This window comes from Priapulus caudatus, unplaced genomic scaffold (assembly GCF_000485595.1).
Source record: "Priapulus caudatus unplaced genomic scaffold, Priapulus_caudatus-5.0.1 Scaffold698, whole genome shotgun sequence".
In the NCBI taxonomy this organism is placed as follows: domain Eukaryota; kingdom Metazoa; phylum Priapulida; class Priapulimorpha; order Priapulimorphida; family Priapulidae; genus Priapulus; species Priapulus caudatus.
The window spans coordinates 22,812-40,438 of NW_014577759.1; the positions used below are offsets into that span (position 1 = coordinate 22,812).

A 17,627-nucleotide genomic window follows, 5' to 3' on the forward strand; every position below is an offset into this window, starting at 1 on the left:
TAAAACGAATTCTTTCAATGTATGGCCTCCATTGGACTGAGCGACTGTTTTTTAGGCACAAATGTGGTGTCGATTAGTAAATTCGCGATATTTTTTTTAAACGCCGGACAACATATGTCATAACTCTAATGGTGCACAGCTGAAGTACATGGCTACCTAGCTTTAATATTGCCACTCGGCCGAAAATGGCCGAAATACTATTTTTCAGCTCCTGAAATTCAATTCTTAAGTATAGGATCCTATGGAGAATTTAATAGTGGTCTGTTCTTCTATGATTGAGCCCATGAGCGAGAGCGCCATCTGTCGTGGAGTTTGGGTTCGTTGTCATGCCACCGTGACGTCACACCGTGAAATGTGCTTGATTATCCTAGGAAAAAATCACGCGCGCCGGCTGTACGCACTGGCACAGGCAACAAAACTGCGAGCTGGTCACTAGTCACTGGTCACTAGTCACTAGTAGTACTGCGGTACTAGCCTATATGGAATCAAGAGCTAATAATAGCCCATGAGCGAGAGCGACAGCTGTCGTGGAGTTTGGGACCGGGAGTGGATTCAGCAGGATTGCATCATCCGCCACGTTCATACCGAATCACACGGTTCAGCAGCTGCAGCTCACAGCTGTTCTCACACTGTCACTAGTCGCGCGAAGAAGTGTATGTTGTAGCATATAGGTCCGGTTCTACCGACGGTGAATTGTTATGAATGAATAATACTGATGAAGTGACAACCGGAACGTGTACAGGTAAGATGCGTAATAACGGTAATTCCTTTATTCCTGACGTCAACAAAGTCATTCATGCAAGAGACTATATATAATTAATATATTACTATTTTATTACATTAGTACTAGTAGTAGTAGTAGTAGTAGTACTATAGTACTAGTACTAGTAGGGCCTATCTATAGTATAGGGCCTACCAGGAGTTGATCACTTAATGATTAATCATAATGGCATGAGAAAAATTTGTCTAATTATTAACTCCTGATACTGATAGTGATAGTGATAGCACTACTACTAGTAGTACTAGTAGTAGTAGTACTAGTACTACTACTAGTACTAGTACTAGTAGTAGTAGTGCTATGACACTGCTATCACTACTATAACTACTACTACTAGTACTACTAGTACTAGTAGTAGTAGTAGTAGTAGGCCTAGTAGTATATACCGTACTAGAAGGTTAGCCCGACCAGGCTGTGCGACGGATTGTCTATACCGTCAATACCTACTAGGTATTGTAACCCTAGCAATACCGTTTCTTGGAGCTAACTAGGTATGAATTTCACCTGCTTATTTATTGTTTCGTTTTTCGCAGAATCGGACCAGCAGTTAAGACGTCAAGAGAGCTAGGGTCCCCAAGATACAAGATACAAGGCAGCATAGCTGACCGGCAAGGCCGCAGATAATATTCACGTAGTACTAGTCAGTATGAAGTGCAGTTCTGGGCTCCCAGTACGTTTCTGGGTGTTTGGGTATGGTTCGTTGATATGGAAGCCTGGGTTCTCTTACACGTCTAAGACTGTTGGATACGTGAAAGGGTTTTCATTAAAATTTTGGCAAGGCAACTGCACGCATCGAGGAACTCCTGAAAAGGTAGGCATAATCGACTACATGTAGGAATTGAACCGAAAACTCTATACTGTAATACATTATCGTTCTTCTCACATCAACTAAGCTAGATACAATTGTAACGGAGCTGGTTTCAGCAGGCCTTATTAATTGCTGTTAGTTTGGAATAAGGCCATGCGGGTCGCATTGGTGACAATGCAGGGGAATAGATGAACCATTAGGTTCACACGCGATGCAGGCTGAAGGTAATATCAAGCAATAAGATAGCTACGACGGCGGCAGGTGGGCCGCACTGCTACGGGATAATCAGTTATTACCCGCAGCTGGCGCACGTCGTAGCAAGGCCGAGCAACAACTTCGGTTGCATATAAGAGAGCCGAGAGAGAGAGAGGGGACTTCTTCTCCTCTGTTGGTTTGGCTATCACGTATATCTCTACACCTTCAGCTTCACGTTTCTGTTTACCTTGCATCATGTCGAATATAACTCTTTGTGGTACGTTACTCTGCTAGTTTGTGTTTTGACTTCTTGTCTTGGCTGTTGCTCTACTCTCACTCCTACTGCTCTTGTACCTCACCCTAGAAGTGCGAGGTTACACAATCATCAATTATGTAACTAAACTAAACACTCAACAGACTGACAGAGTACTATATCTATAGCTCGATCACATTATTTTATATACAGTTAAGCTAACTCCTATACTATAATAGTATGCTCAATCCTTGTTTGGGACCCCGGCGTAATTATAGTTCACATATATGCTAAACTAATTCGGGGTGCTATAAACTAGGATTGAGCCAATAGTACTGTAGCACAAGCCTCATTGACTCTGCTACAGGGCAGTGCACTGGCCCTGTGGCAGACCCAACGAGGGCTACATGGTATTACTATATATCCACAATTAACTAGGCAGAGTTATATTATCACAATTGCTTGTTTACATATGTGCACGATACTTGCAACGTACGTAATTAATCTCTATATTGATCTCCTTTTTGTTTATAGCCTGGAAGAGTTGCTACACTGATTACTGACAAAAATGTAAGTTGATGCTTTTTAATATATTTTCTTTGTAACATCGGCATAAAATCGGAAGACAATGTTGATGGGGGAATGGCGGTAGATTATCGATTCCCAGTGTCTCGGGTAAAAAAGTGATAATTCGCCATTCCCAGAGCAGTTCTTTTTAACTAGCCTTATACCCTTGTTAATCTACAGTGGCAGGGGCGGATCCAGGGCTGAAGCTAGACAGTATTTTTCCAGATTTTAAGGGCACATCCCCCAAAAAGGGCACACCACCCCACAGTGGGCGCCGTTCGGCGCGGAAACACATGGCGGGGGGTCTGGGCTCAATTTTTCACAATTTCAAGGGTCCCTGGGCACAAAAATGAGCACCATTTGAGCACACATTTAGTGCACAGAGCAGCAATAGCTAAAAACCATATGGAATTTTATTCCTGCTTCATTTTGCCTGCACTTTGCATACCAGCAATTAATGCAGAATGATTCAAGCACTTCCCTTCTTTTTCAGATATCAAAGCTAGTTTTGTTACCATGTAAAATGTTGATTTCCTTCAAGTCCTGTCAATGAATCAGAAGAAAAAGAAAACAAATAGAGAATATAGCCAAATTCCATCAAATTGTTTTCTGTATTTTTTAGCGCAAAATTTCGAAGGGCACTTTGAAATCTAGACCGTATTTCCCAATACGGCAAATACGGTCCGAATCCGCCCCCGAGTAGAATCCGATTTTACGCACGCAATGAGTTGTTGGACCCCCTTTTTTTACTCTTATAGTTATATAATATATATACCACTTTTTTCGCGATGACATTTTATGGACCCCAACCATCGCGTTATAACGGGGCTACACTGTATTTGGAACCCTTGGGTAATATGATGTCATACAACTTCTAATGGCTTTCTTTTCTCAGGCACTCGCGTGGGGTGTTGCGTACGAGGTTGTTGGTCCTGAGCAGACAGAGGAGGCTTATGAGCACCTGAACATGAGAGAATGCAATCTAGGTGGTTATCAGACGTGCATCACCGACTTCCATGCCCATGCTGGTGACGATTCCACCGCGCTGGTTTCCACACTACCCGTAGTTGTGTACATAGCAACAGAGGAAAACCCGCACTACGTCGGCGCATCGTCGATTGATACAATGGCGCTGGACATCGCGTCAGCTGAGGGGCAGTGTGGGCACAATGTTGAGTACCTGATGAAGTTGACGCGTTTCTTCCACGAGGAGGATCTGCTTGATGACGAGCTGTTTGCGCTGGAGCGTGCAGTGATGCGAATTCTTGACGAACGCGGTGTTCCACTCTCCTCGCTCATGAACCACTCGTGCTGTCCACTCAACGATGTGCCTGAGCTCGAGACCTCCGCCCACGACCGCGAGAATTTCAGTGCCTTCTGGTGGGAGAAAATTCGCAGCGCTCCCTCATGGCGCGCCGCATTGGAGGATGTCGAAAAGGACCGGGGCAGCAATGACATTGAATCTCTAACGATTTGTGGCACAATTAAGGAGGCCACGTCAAAAACTGTGAAGGTGGTGGTTTGACGGCTGCTGTGTGTAGTGCTGTATGTAGTGTGTATAATGTCTGTGCAATGTTTTATTATTGGATAAATGAAAGAAAGCATGTTGCCAAAGAGATATTGCAATTTTTTTTACCTCATTACCAATGCAGATATATATTAATATATAAATTATATGATATATAATTTGGTTTTTAAGTATTGTTTATTTCAATTATGTATTATGAAAACTGCTGCTTATTATTGGAAAAACCCAAACTTCTCAATCAGGGCTGTCTAACTGAAGGGATGGTCAATAAAGTAGCCATTAAAATTGCTTGCATATACTATGTGTTATGTTCAAAAATAATATTTGGTTGAAAATCATGCCACCCGAAAACTAAATATTTAAGTAGAAAGTTCTTCCATTTTCTTTTGCCTCCTACATCCATCAGATTGCACTGACGCAAATAAAACCAATTATCTAGATTACATAAATTTATGTGCGTATGTTATCTATTTCTGTTGAAGTACCTATTATATGTAGCAACCAAATTATAGCCACAATAGTGGGGCTGAAGGGGTCGTTGTCGTATAGGGTACTACATATGTACCGGAGGTACATATATCATATATGTATACATAAATGTATCCAGTTTTACGAGTTCACTACATAAGTGTACCTGTGATCACATATATGTACCCGAGGTATATATCGGCATATACAAGATACCCTGGGTACATATATGTATGGAAGATGGATAAGATGGATGAGAGGAAGATCTAAAACACTGCTCTAATTCTATTATCCTACCTGCACGCACATGCTAGAAAAGGTCAAGGTCAAGTTTAGTCAAGCTGAACAATATTTCGAATCATTCTAATCAATTTTGTACAATAAAATAATATTTTGGTAACCAACTATAACGTGTACCGCGTAAATTCGCCCCTGTGACGTCATCAGACTGCTATCGCTATATATACCGGTATGTACCTCGGGTATATGTGATCACGGGTACACTTATGTAGTGAACTCGTACACTGGGTACATTTATGTATACATGTATATATGTACCTCGGGTACACCGTACATATATATCTAGTACCCTATACGACAACAACCCCTTCAGCAATAGTGGGCTGTGAAGAATATACCAGATAAATACGTTGGGGGTGTGGCTGTATACCAGCATGCATATCCATTACCCATTACCAAGCATTACCAAGCATTACCAAGCGTCCATAATAGATATGTTCAACTTCTATTATAATGGAAAATTTCTATTATGAACTCTTGATATGCATGCTGCCAGCTGGTATACAGCAACACCCTCAACGTATTTATCTGGTATATTATTCTTCACAGCCCACTATTGTGGCTATAATCACAATAGTATCTTGATAAGAAATGAACTATTTGAGGACAGGTATTCCGGTTATGAGACCTTGGTTGATACTGGAAGGTTGGTCGACGCGCCCTGAAATAGAACACACGTACAGCTATACATAGAAATACATCAGCTGGAAAAAGTAGGACAGTGCCCGCAGCCGCCGTACGATAGGCGTTCGCCCCGCATATACGACGGTCCCCGCTGCCATCTCCAGCATGTTTACGTGGGTGACGGCAAGCTGTTTACTCCAGCTGGTTCCGCGAAAGACGCTACCACCGGCTGGCACGCGGGCGTACAGTCAGTAAGCGTCCTTTGTTTTATCCTCTGCTGCTGTGCTGTACACTGTATTTACTCTTCAGTTTCCTGGAGCTACTATAATGACCCGGATACAATCTTTACAGCGATGGTAGCTGCTGTTCTACGACTAGGGGAATCGCGTCTGGTCTGGTAACATTACAAAATATACTGAAGGCTGATCGATTGCCCAAGAGGGATGCGGGCACAGGCACTTGGAACGTTTCAATAAAAAAGGTAAATAAACACGAAATGTATTTACTACCAGTCTTAATGTTTCTCAACTCTCTTTCGCCTATCATTGCCAATAACTTCCTGTAAATGACGTTCAAATGCTCCTCTGCAACACACGACTACACCGCACGGCCGCTGCTGTGCAAAAACAATACATATAATCAAGAGTAGATAATAACACATTATGTGTTATTATCTACTCTTGATATAATATAGACATGACACATATAAACAACACATATGATTATATGTGGTGTAGAGAAGCATTAAGACTTTGGTAGTAAATACATTTCGTGTTTATTTATCATGCGAATGCAGGGCTGTCCAACACATCCCTCCATGTTATAGGCTGATGAAGAAGAGAGCGCGGGGAACTGGGGATACAAAAATGTGAATGCATGCATGCATCAAGACAGCAACTGCATGGCGAGAAATTTGCAAACGTGTATTATAGCTGAATAGAACACTATCCTGGGTTCACACACATCACCAGCAGCCCCCCCACCCCATCACCACTGGGCAACAGAGAAGCTGAAAGCGCTGTGCAAAAATAAACAAATCGAAAACGAGGCAAAAACCCTTAACACGGATTTTAAAAGCTACATCTGTACAGCATGGGCCCAGCCCAGAATAGCTCGTGATGGAAGTAAGCTGAACTTTAAGTTTAAGTGAACCTCACTTTACCAGCCCAAATACAGCTACAGAGGAGAGATGTAGAGACATTCTGGAAGCCTGATACGAAACTCGGACAACAACAGAAGGCACACGTTGACAAACGTCGCTGGTCAGTCTTTTCACCTTTTGTTTGCAGTCGGTATGGGTGAAGACTCCGACAGAAACAGAGGCAGTTGTCAAGAACTTCACAACGCCATAGTCCTATAATCTTCAGAGCAATAAATGATCACTTTGGTGACAAAAGACCATCTTCGTCACAGAAGTTAGCAGCCAGTGCTCGTTTCAGGTAATGAACACCTACCCTTCCAGACCACATTCATGAATAGCAGGCATTAAGTCCGTTACTGCGAACCTCAAAAGCCGGCAGAAGCAACAAATACACAGCCCAGTGGGCAGGAAGATGTTACTTCTGACGGAAATTTTTAATCAGACCCTGATTCTGATATTAGATGCAGCAGACAAAAGCTCCTGAGAAACTGACCTCTACGAAAAAAAATTATGGGGTTTCTACAAACTGATGTTTTACGACTTTTGTAAACGTGCAGACTTTTATATGCACGTGAATTTAGTTGGAAGTTGGAAATTAGTTTGCAAAGACCTTTGAACCTTGTTTTTAATCCAGTTCTAGTTTGAAGTCAGTTTCTTCCTACTGACACCCATTAACACACAGACACACACTATCTCTCACACACTCTTACACTCTTTCTATCACTCCACACTTCTTCTGTGTAAAAAGCTTCACCTCTCAACTTCTCCCTATCTCGCTCTCATTTTATAAATGTATCTCCCCAATACAAAACAAGATATACTGTGTATTTACATGGTTTGTAGGAAAGGTAATTATAATTTAGATGTGCGTCTGGCAACAATAACAGATAAGCAGTATACGATGTAGGGGTGGGACGATACGGATATCGCACGATACAATCTACATCATGATACAGCCTTCACGACACAATACAGATTGCAATATTTGAGAAAGAAACTAGCTAGCAAACTATACTCTAAACCGGGACTCTACCAATCATGTGAACGCTTACAAATCAGTATCGTGAAGAGCTTAAAAACTGTGAATTTGTTGTTTCTTTTGTTCTAAAAAAGCTACTGTGATAAATGATATAGATTTGATTTAATACAGCATCAATACGTGTGTTGTGAAGGGTCAAACGCATTGATAATTGCATCGTGAATGGTCAAATGTATTAATACGAGTATCGTCAAGGTTTGTATTGTGATACGTCAATACATCGATGATTGTCCCACCCCTAATACAATATGCACGACATTATGTGATAGCCCCCTTAATCGGAACAGTTGAGCTAACATCTGACCATGTGCCATACATAGACTATGCATACACCACGAAATAATCTCACCTTCTATACATGCATTACATTAACAAGTAGCAGTACATTACACATCATCAGTTGCTCTGCATTTTAGCCTGATTAATATGTAAGACGGCACACTGACAAACCTAACTGACCTAGATGTGGAAATACCAATGCCATTTCACGTAAAGATGAAACACTTTTATTACAATGACCCAATTATTCATGCCATTCCAATCAAATGCTTTGCTCGACTGGATACGACAGTTAAACGTTGTTGGTATCAAAGTCTGAAGTACACACATTGGTCGGTAAAACCGTTGTTAGGATCAGCAATCAGGTTTGGGAGGTGGGGTCTACTTTTCACTACGTACGCTATATAAACCACTGTGTGATTGTAAGTATAGCTGCGGGTTCATTGGGCAGCAGAGTCACGTCATCGGGACGAGTTAAAAAGCTCGGAATTGAGTTTCAAAAATTTGTTATACATAGCATTGTACTCAGCTGTATAAATAGCTGCGCTTCAGTCCCTTGTTGAGCACAGGCACAGCTAGGGATGTCTGAGTCACTGCAGACAGTATACATATTTAATTGCTATAGATTGCTAGCAAGGACAATACTAATCGGGTCTATAAGTGACAGGTGTCGCATTTTCAGCTACGTGTATATATACTGCAGCAACTATAGATTAGAGGGTAGATACACTTGCCATAAAAGCCCACTGCACTGCTTTATCGAAAAGATGCAGATAGTCGAATCGACTGCTCGATTATAACATTTATGCCTCTGCTACAGAGGATCTATATAGGCCTATGATTCATCATTTGATTTGTTAATCAATTATTTAGATATGATAGCAACACATCTAGCACATAATTATTATTATAATAATGCACACTAGGATCACGCATAAAATGCTGGTATAGCAGATGTTATGTACTGCAGCTAAACTGTGTAGTGCATGGCTGCGATAAATACATGCTGTCATGAAGCATGATGCTATTCTTGCACTAGTTCCTGTTTACCTGTAGCTCACTTACATATCCAATAATTATATAAAAATCCATTGTGGTACTTGTATACCTTGTACCTTTGTATACCTTGTGGACTATTATGAAATCAAGATCAAGCTGTGATAATACAAATAGTTCGAGTCTAACACAAATTCTTTTTTACATGGGCTACCTATACATATATCCGACCAATTTCGCCTCTAAAAACCACCTTATCTTCAGTTGGAGACTTGGTCGACACTGTTATGGTAACTGCCATGAACATCAGTCATGTTCTTTTGTGGCGGGGGCTTGTGCCTGGCGTTCCCTTGGCTGAGGCTGAAGAACCACGGCCTGGAGATGACCGAGACCTTGTGAAATGTGACGCCGAGTTGGGCAATGAGGACAAGCTCGAAAATGACGATGACCGAGAGGGTGGTGTTGCAGCACCTGTGTAGAAGAACAGAAATTATTGTAGCAACATCTTTTATGCACTCTGCATGGTATATGATACAGAAACAACAACTACTGTATACGCCATATTTTTCGCGTACACATATTTTCGCGAATTCAGACTTGACAGACATACAATTGACAGACTTGACAGACAATTTCGCGGTCAGTGAATTATGAAATATTCGGTATTATTCGGTATGAATTATTCGTGTGTTGTATCAAGTATTTGTATTTGTATGCGAGTACCACCGCGAAATATACAGTGTATACAGTATTGTAAAGACAAGCCATAGATCGAAAGTACATAATATAGGAATAGCAGTAAGTTATAAATTATTATCTCTCTTATTATATAAATTAGAAAATAAAAAATGCAGACAAAATAGATTTCACCTATTAGCAAACATTTTACTGACTACTCCAGTATAAATGCTTTCATGGTTTATAAAATTGAAAAATAATGCAGCTACATTTTTTCATGTCACAGTAATTTCCTTGACATTGGCAACCATCTGCCAAAAGCATATCTCACTGAGTGAGGTAATGGTTCTAGACTGGAACAGCGTTTTTATTACTTTATGCTATCATTTCATTATCACTGCTTATATACGCACAATCTAGATACAAGTGCTGCGGAGCGACAGTGCTCATCTAACGTCTACTGCGGTGACTCTGTGGTGGAGTGGTGGGATTCTAGTAAACCCTGTTAGTCCCAAATGTGTTCACATACACGACTCGAAACAGTGGAAGGCACAGGGATGGTATCAGGAACCTTCTCAAAGGAATGTTCGTTGGGATCGTTATAAAAGTTGCCACGAGATGGCGCGCGTACGTTTAAGTGTCTTAAGATTAAAGATGGAAGCTCCCATCGTACGTAGTAGCAACAACTATTTGCAAGACAGATAGGTAAGCACTCATCCATTTACTTACGCAAGCCTACAGGCCGAAATAGAGAGCTGCACCGTGTAACTAATTAACGCAGGCAAAACTACACAGTACTATCACCACCACATGCACTGGCAGTGGCCATTGGCAGTGGCATACGTTACATGTAACACCACTGACAGTACAGAATGCCATAGAAATTATATAATTTAAGGAGCATAAACCTTCAACCCAATTTAGCTTTGAAATTTCACTGTGACATGTGTAGCCTCATACATCACAGGCATGATAGATTCTACTAGAAAACCCGGCAGTCAAATTCTTTCTAACAGACATCAACAAATCCATGTTTAACCCTCCTCTTGAGGGTCAAAAGGTTATCCAACACTTACTCTTCGCATGTCAGCAGAAAGTAGATTTCATTGTCCTTTCAATAAAGCCATAAAAATGCTAGGTCAACGCTGAAAAAAAAATGTTTTCCAATCGATCCGTCAGACCATGTCCTCAGAAAATGTCTAAAATCTGCCCTGTGCCCCATTGACCTTTGACCTGTGACCTCCAATTTCGGCACAGTGATGGCTTTTCCTACCATGATGCTATACACCGGCTATCACGAGCCTAGGTCGAGCCGTTTAGATTTGTGCCGCAATTCTGCATTTCCTCCCTATACTTTAAGTTAAGGAAGGAATGTTCCCCCTTCTTTTACATCTCTTGACCTTTGACCTTTGATCTCCAGCTTTGACATCCCAACTCGTTTTCGGATTACCCCCCCCCCCCCCCACGTCCCGAATATCGTGACCGTACGTCGAGCGGTTAAGATTTGTGCCCAACTGTTGACGAACGGACGGACGCACGGACGCACAATCATGCGATTCTACAAGCTGCATCCGACTACGTCAGATGAGCTAAAAATGTGGCGAAATAAAGTTACACCTGATAGCAGAGGTTGTTAATTACACAAACCAAAAAACTAGAAATTTATGCTGTTATAGCATAGAAAGTTGAAAGTTGCAACAAGTTTCTAATTTGTCATAGTCCCATAATCCACCTATTCTAATTGAAATAGTAATCCAGATAAAATCAAGTAAGTATACATCCACTTAAACCACGTTATAATGGATAGTATTCATACACTGGGCATATTCACACCGTACTCATGAATCCACAATAACTATATATTAAAATCAAGAGGCTACCATATTTCAGTGATAAGCTCATACTGTGGCCTATAAATGGCTACAAGAATTAAGAGGCTTACCTCTAGCCTGCATGCTGAGTCCGATTGCAGAGATGGCAGCTGACATACCCGCCTGCACACCTGCCTGCTCTGCTGCGCTTAGCGTTGCCACAGTGCCGCGTACACGCTTGCCACTGCCTTTGGGCCGGCCACGCTTCTTCTTTTTAGGCGGTGGCGGTGTTGGTTCGACTGCCATACAGAAACACTGTCATTGATCCCTCCTGAGCCAGTTCAGAATTGCTACAAGGTTACTACTGAGTTTGGTCATAATAATGATACACCTAAACAGTGAGTGGATGTATGTGCACATTGAGAAGCCAACATTATTACAGCAGCTCTCAAGTACAACTAATTAAAATTTATAAATGCATTAAAATGACATTTGAAATACATGTTTACCATTTTTCAGATCTGACACTACCTCTTTAGCCTTTTGGCCAAGTCCACAAAAATGTACTATATACGTAAAGTACTGGGGAAATGTACAGTTAAACTTTTTGAATGGATCATCCACCAACATATTATTTCTCTGTTGCCTGGTTTCGGTATGTTTACCTATCATAACCATGTGTTGACACATAGTCTAGTAATGGATGAGAGGAGAGAATTGACAGAGAAGCAAGTGACTCAGAACAAACACCCAAGTCAACAATCTCTATCAGGGTAAAATTTACATATGGATAAAACATTCAAACACCTCCTACCACTTGGCAGAAACACCTGTCATGTGTGCACTGAACATGATTGCTAACATACATAGGATTTTTTAAACAACTGCACACTTATACAATTGGAACTGATTAACAGACAATGCCAAATTTAACAATAATTTTTGATATTTTTTGGACTCTTTATTGGCATATGATATTATTCAAGCATATCGTTTCTGAGAGCAGTTAACCGTTTACCTCACATTTTTCGATTGAAAGCTTTTATATTAGTACAAGGAGAATATAGTGATAGCAATAAAGTAGTACATCAGCATAGTATTAAACATTAAGTTAGGTCTTAATTACCATAAATATCTATTTTCTTAATCAATTTTACGTGTAAATATTTATTTATCATTGATAATACACATTAACAAGCGATATGTAGTATATATAGATCATAACTGAATTTCAAACTCTTAAATCTAGGTTATTGTTATATTTTTAGCATATCTGCATGGTGGCTTACCAGGAGCTAACAAGTCCCAGTTCTCTTCAACATTCAACATGATGTCACTACTTTCCTCACCAAAAATTGCTAGCGATGAAATCTAAAATAACAAAAAGATTAATTTAGCGTAATAGTACTGACCTGTATCAGTTAACAAGTACATTTTCGGGATATACTTCATAGTCAAGCCACAATTAAAAAAATCTTTGTTTGCCCTCACCAGACCCAGGCTGAAAGGTTTGGATAGGTATGTAGGCTTTTTTTTAGGGGCGTCTTTTTACAAATTCAGCATGGGGTCTACATGCTCGGGTGTGCTTGTGTGGCAATACCTTTTATGTTGAATGTTTGTTTTGCTTGGTACATATAATGTATTGCCTACAGATTTATATAATCAAGAGCGTATAAAGAAGGAGAGCGTACAACGGTAAAATGCTGAAACCATGTTGCAGTATTAGTCGAATTAATAAACTTTTTCCGTTTTATTTTGACGATTCTTTGCAGTATTATTGATCAGCTGTCCTACCCTGTTCATATAAAACAAACTGCATGTCCCTACGATGCCCATACGCTGAGATAATGAGCGGCGAAAATCTGGTATTTTCGCTGAACACCGACTAGACATTAGTCAGTACTGCATCACTCTCTCGAAGTGTTTCCAGTGTGTTGCTTGAACTTGCTTCCGGTCGCCGCTTTGTAGCGCCATAGTGGTGCTGACTCACGTAATACTACCAGAGTTTACTATACATTCAGCGTGAGGTGGGCGTGAGGTGGGCACAGGTGGGGGTCATCACTATGGCAATCAATAACAGACGTCATTCATTCCATTTGTCAATCATTGATGGAAACACGCGAGGTTCACCGAAGTTATAACACTTCGAGAGAGTGATGCAGTACCGACTAATGTCTAGTCGGTGTTCAGCGAAAATACCAGATTTTCACCGCTCATTATCTCAGCGTATGGGCATCGTAGGGACATGCAGTTTGTTTTATATGAACAAGGTCAGACGGTAGGACAGCTGAACAATAATAAATAATAAAAATTTTTGAGTCAGCCCCTTTTTGGCGGGTCGGTCGGGTGAGGGCAAACAAACAATATTTTTATTATGGCCTCACTGTAAACATTTCTAGCATGTGGGGATTAATCTATATGATTTTCTTTCACCCCAAAATCCAAGAAATCTGCTCAAAATCTAATAAATCTGAAAAGTTACTTAGTGCTTAGCTACACTTACTATATTAGCGTGGTAATAATGACTACATATCGAGCTGCATCTATACAGTTATGGCCCTGGTGTGAAGGACACACGACGATTTTTGAAACGGAGGTAAGACCAGTTTTCTATAGGTAGGGCCTGAGGGGAACTCTACTTCCTAAGGCTAATCAAAACACGCTGAATTGATGGGCAGCAACTTGCTCGTTATCACACACGGCTGCAATATGGTCAGTGTGGGAAACAGCGGTTCCAAAGTTTTACTGCTCAGACGCATGATGAATTTTAGTCAACAAGTGATGCCGTCCAGCCCAGGAAGTACAATAATACTGATTCATGCACGGATATAAGACACCAAGTTTGTCAAATCCGAATTAACGATTCTGTAATCATTTACTTGCGGTGATGTCAAGAAATCGGAAACAAATCCATCAGAATATTTTTTCTTGAACACCCTGATTTGGTGCGAATTCTCTATGTTTACATGTATATAGAAGCACCACCACGGTACATCTATGGGTATGTAGAAACACTTATAACACAGTACATCTATCTAAGGGTACATGGACAAATTACCACGGTACATCTATATGTGCATGAAAGCCTTACAGCCACGTGCATAGATACATGGAAGCAATAAACTGCAGGCAGGCGTACACATTAAGTGTATTTCAACTTCACAAGCACAAGGACGTGGAAGCATTACCTCACTGAGAGGGCTTGCTGGAGGCGATTCGAGGCTCGCAACCGACGCAGCGTCATGATCAGGCACACGGGGAGGTGGATCTGGCGGCTTCACTACCTTCCGTGGTCTGCCCGGTCCACGCTACACATACAGGGAGAGTCACAGAGCCATTAAAATTAGTGCATAAACATAAACATATACATATACATAGATGCTATACACGTCGTACCAAAGTAGTATTTCTGAATGAATAAGAATGATATGATACGTCCATATACTTATTTACCAACAAAAACAAGGAAGGCTGCCACAATTTTTAGCAACCAGTTTTGTACGAAAACCAGCTTTGTTAAAACTCACAACTTTTGTAATAACATTGCTAGCCTTTTTGTAATAGCCATGCTTGTAGTTGCTGAGCCTGTTGTAAAAAAATTATTACAACAGCTATAAATTTGTTATTACACAAGTGGTTCTTATATAGTCAGGCGTTTTACTATGCCATGAAATTTTAAGACGCTGTTCATTTTTGGTTCCACTTCGTGGTGGCACACTTTTATTTGGCAGCCATGTTTTTCCCACCTTGACTGGCTTTCCAGGCTCAGCAGGGCTGTTGGACTTGCTGCTAACATACTGATCTCTCTTTCTCTTCCTGTCTTTCTCTTTGTTCTTTTCCTCCAACAACCTCTTGTGGTCCTGCTTCTGTGACACTGTATATGCAATTATAGAAATAGTACTACAACTATTCGATAACATTTTGCCAATTCCTATACAATATCAGAAAGCAATAACTTAAAAACAATTCTGAAAGATTTAGTTGGGGCAAACTGTTCCACATTATGAAAACAGAAGATTTCAGTAAGTTACATATCAGTAAGAAACATTGCACAGAAAAGCTCACTTTTTTTCTCAAGTTCACCATCATCCAGTATTAGGGACACTACTTCCTTTGGCTTGAGAGTGTCTGGCTTAAACTGTCCCCCACTAATGACCATACGCTGGATCTGTAAACAAATATTCAAGTTTGTGTGTTGACCATCAAACGCAATGTATCACCTTAAATCATCAATGTAAAGAAGTGATGCGTGGTGTTGGTTTAAAGAAGACCAGTGCTCTAGAATTTGACAGTATATTATGATACTTACTGTAAAACAAGTAAATTATTGGTATATTTGGTATAAATCTGCTGTTACCGACTAAAATGAAAACTTCATGCTCTGATTAATCGTGAAAATGGTATGTCAGTGCTGAAACCAAATGTTCCTTACATGCACACGAGCAAGAAAAAAAACATTTGTTACAATTAAGCCACTACCTATTGACCTTATACCATGAATTTCACACAGCAGATGCAAACTTCTCACTGTGACCATACATCCCAAATGTGAAGAGGCCATGTCAAGTTAAGATTTGTGCGTCAATTCCATGATTTCTTGATACCAGTCATATAGTATGTCTATAGCCGGTAAAGCTGTAAATCTCACATTCTCACTCTTTGATCTTCAACTCTTGCCCTCTAGTTTTCAGCTGGCAATTACTTACCACTCAGATTGCCGACTACATGCTGAATTACAGTGCCAAAAGTGTATTCATTTCAATTTATTGATGGACACATAGACACTGTTGCGACTCTATTAACTGCACCCGCCAATATCAGATGACCCATCATCAGCGACACATCCACGTTTACTTACCTCAGACTTCTCACGGGCTCTCTGCAATATGCGTTCCTCTATTGTGTCTTTACAGATCAGTCTGTATACAACCACCTGCTTAGTCTGACCAAGTCGATGTGCTCGATCCATAGCTTGTTGGTCCACTGTTGGATTCCAGTCACTGTCATAGAATATTACCTATGCAAAACACCAGAGAGAAATGGAGAATAGAGCAACACAAATTAGATGTGAATCTGTGCATTTTTACACAGTAATCTTAATCTCATAAAGCTTTGGGAAGTTTCATTTCCATAAAAACCCAATAGCTATCATTAATAGTGTAAGAAGCAAATTGCCTCTTAATTACGTCTTAGCTGTCTAGCAATTCAATGGAGAAATGAAGAAATCTTGCATTGCATGCAAACCCTACCAGACCCACCAAACTGTATACACACTTCTATTAAATACAATGTACAATTCAATGTAATCGATGTGGTTATTGTATTGAAACATTGTAGAGAAGTCAGGTTTAAATACAATAACCACACCAGCCCTCGACACTAACGGTTGTCCGATTGCCCGGGACAAGTGAAAGTCTATGTCGGACAAGTTATTCTCTTGCCTAGTTGCCCAATCGGACAACTGAAAAGTTCTAGTTTTTATATTCCTAACATCCTCTGAGCCAGGCGCTATCGCACCACATTCTCACTTCAAACGTTTTCAAAGGTCCCTGAAAAAGCAGCCGCGGGACACCCACTTTACCATTACAGATTTATTCAGACCAGCAGTGCATCTCTCCTGGACGGGGCATCATTGATTTATGTACTGGGGCGGGGGTACGATTGTTTAAATTATAAGTCAGTTGGGGCATATTCATTACTGAATATGTAGGGGGTGGGCATCGCTGGATGAGAGGACGACAGCAAAACTCTTTCCTGTGATTGAAGGAAAAGCTGAATCGGTAATGACACACAATGAAGTGGCGCAGCATGCAAACATAAACGTGTGAATTTCATTACGATTTTACATGTACTGTATTTACTCGTCTATAAGTCGCACCCCCTGATTTTTTTTATTGAACTTGTGTACAAAAAGCGCGGTTTATACACAAGTAAATACGTAACTATAATATATACTGTAAGTGTAATACACACGCATGCACGCATGACAAACGCTGTGCGCAGACACATGCCTAGGTATGTGCGAGCCTATATGCACGCAGGAATACTTGCAAAAATATCAGAAGTGTATAATATATATATATATATATCTACATCTATCTATATATGTTATATATGTATATATATCTATTTATATATCTATTTATATAATATAGATCTGCG

The 17,627-nt window shown here is 40.5% G+C and overlaps 2 protein-coding genes across 4 annotated transcripts in view; one reads left to right on the plus strand and one right to left on the minus strand.

The window, feature by feature from the left end:
* Positions 1–408: 408 nt before the first annotated feature.
* LOC106812902 (glutathione-specific gamma-glutamylcyclotransferase 1-like) lies at positions 409–4,578 on the plus strand. Its single transcript, XM_014816909.1, has 4 exons — positions 409–742; positions 1,312–1,589; positions 2,569–2,604; positions 3,497–4,578. Exons 2-4 carry the CDS (start codon positions 1,425–1,427, stop codon positions 4,124–4,126), a joined length of 831 nt encoding a protein of 276 aa, XP_014672395.1. The 5' UTR covers positions 409–742; positions 1,312–1,424; the 3' UTR covers positions 4,127–4,578.
* Positions 4,579–6,279: 1,701 nt separating this feature from the next.
* LOC106812899 (DNA helicase INO80-like) overlaps positions 6,280–17,627 on the minus strand; it is a 42,128-nt gene continuing 30,780 nt past the window's right edge. For all 3 annotated transcript variants that reach the window (XM_014816905.1, XM_014816903.1, XM_014816906.1), the window contains exons 29-35: positions 16,324–16,482; positions 15,531–15,633; positions 15,212–15,339; positions 14,654–14,773; positions 12,755–12,836; positions 11,597–11,764; positions 6,280–9,447 (exon numbers count right to left, since the gene is read on the minus strand). In XM_014816905.1, coding sequence (XP_014672391.1) covers positions 9,287–9,447; positions 11,597–11,764; positions 12,755–12,836; positions 14,654–14,773; positions 15,212–15,339; positions 15,531–15,633; positions 16,324–16,482 — 921 coding nt within the window. In that variant the 3' untranslated portion in view covers positions 6,280–9,286. The remainder of the gene's footprint in view (positions 9,448–11,596; positions 11,765–12,754; positions 12,837–14,653; positions 14,774–15,211; positions 15,340–15,530; positions 15,634–16,323; positions 16,483–17,627) is intronic.

What these genes read in the sequence shown, in the direction of transcription:
- LOC106812902 (XM_014816909.1), top strand. Translation starts at nt 1,425, where the DNA reads ATGAAGTGCAGTTCTGGGCTCCCAGTACGTTTCTGGGTGTTTGGGTAT. An exon ending in ATCGAGGAACTCCTGAAAAG is followed by an intron (nt 1,590 to 2,568) that starts GTAGGCATAATC and finishes TTTTGTTTATAG; the next exon opens with CCTGGAAGAGTTGCTACACT. An exon ending in CACTGATTACTGACAAAAAT is followed by an intron (nt 2,605 to 3,496) that starts GTAAGTTGATGC and finishes TTCTTTTCTCAG; the next exon opens with GCACTCGCGTGGGGTGTTGC.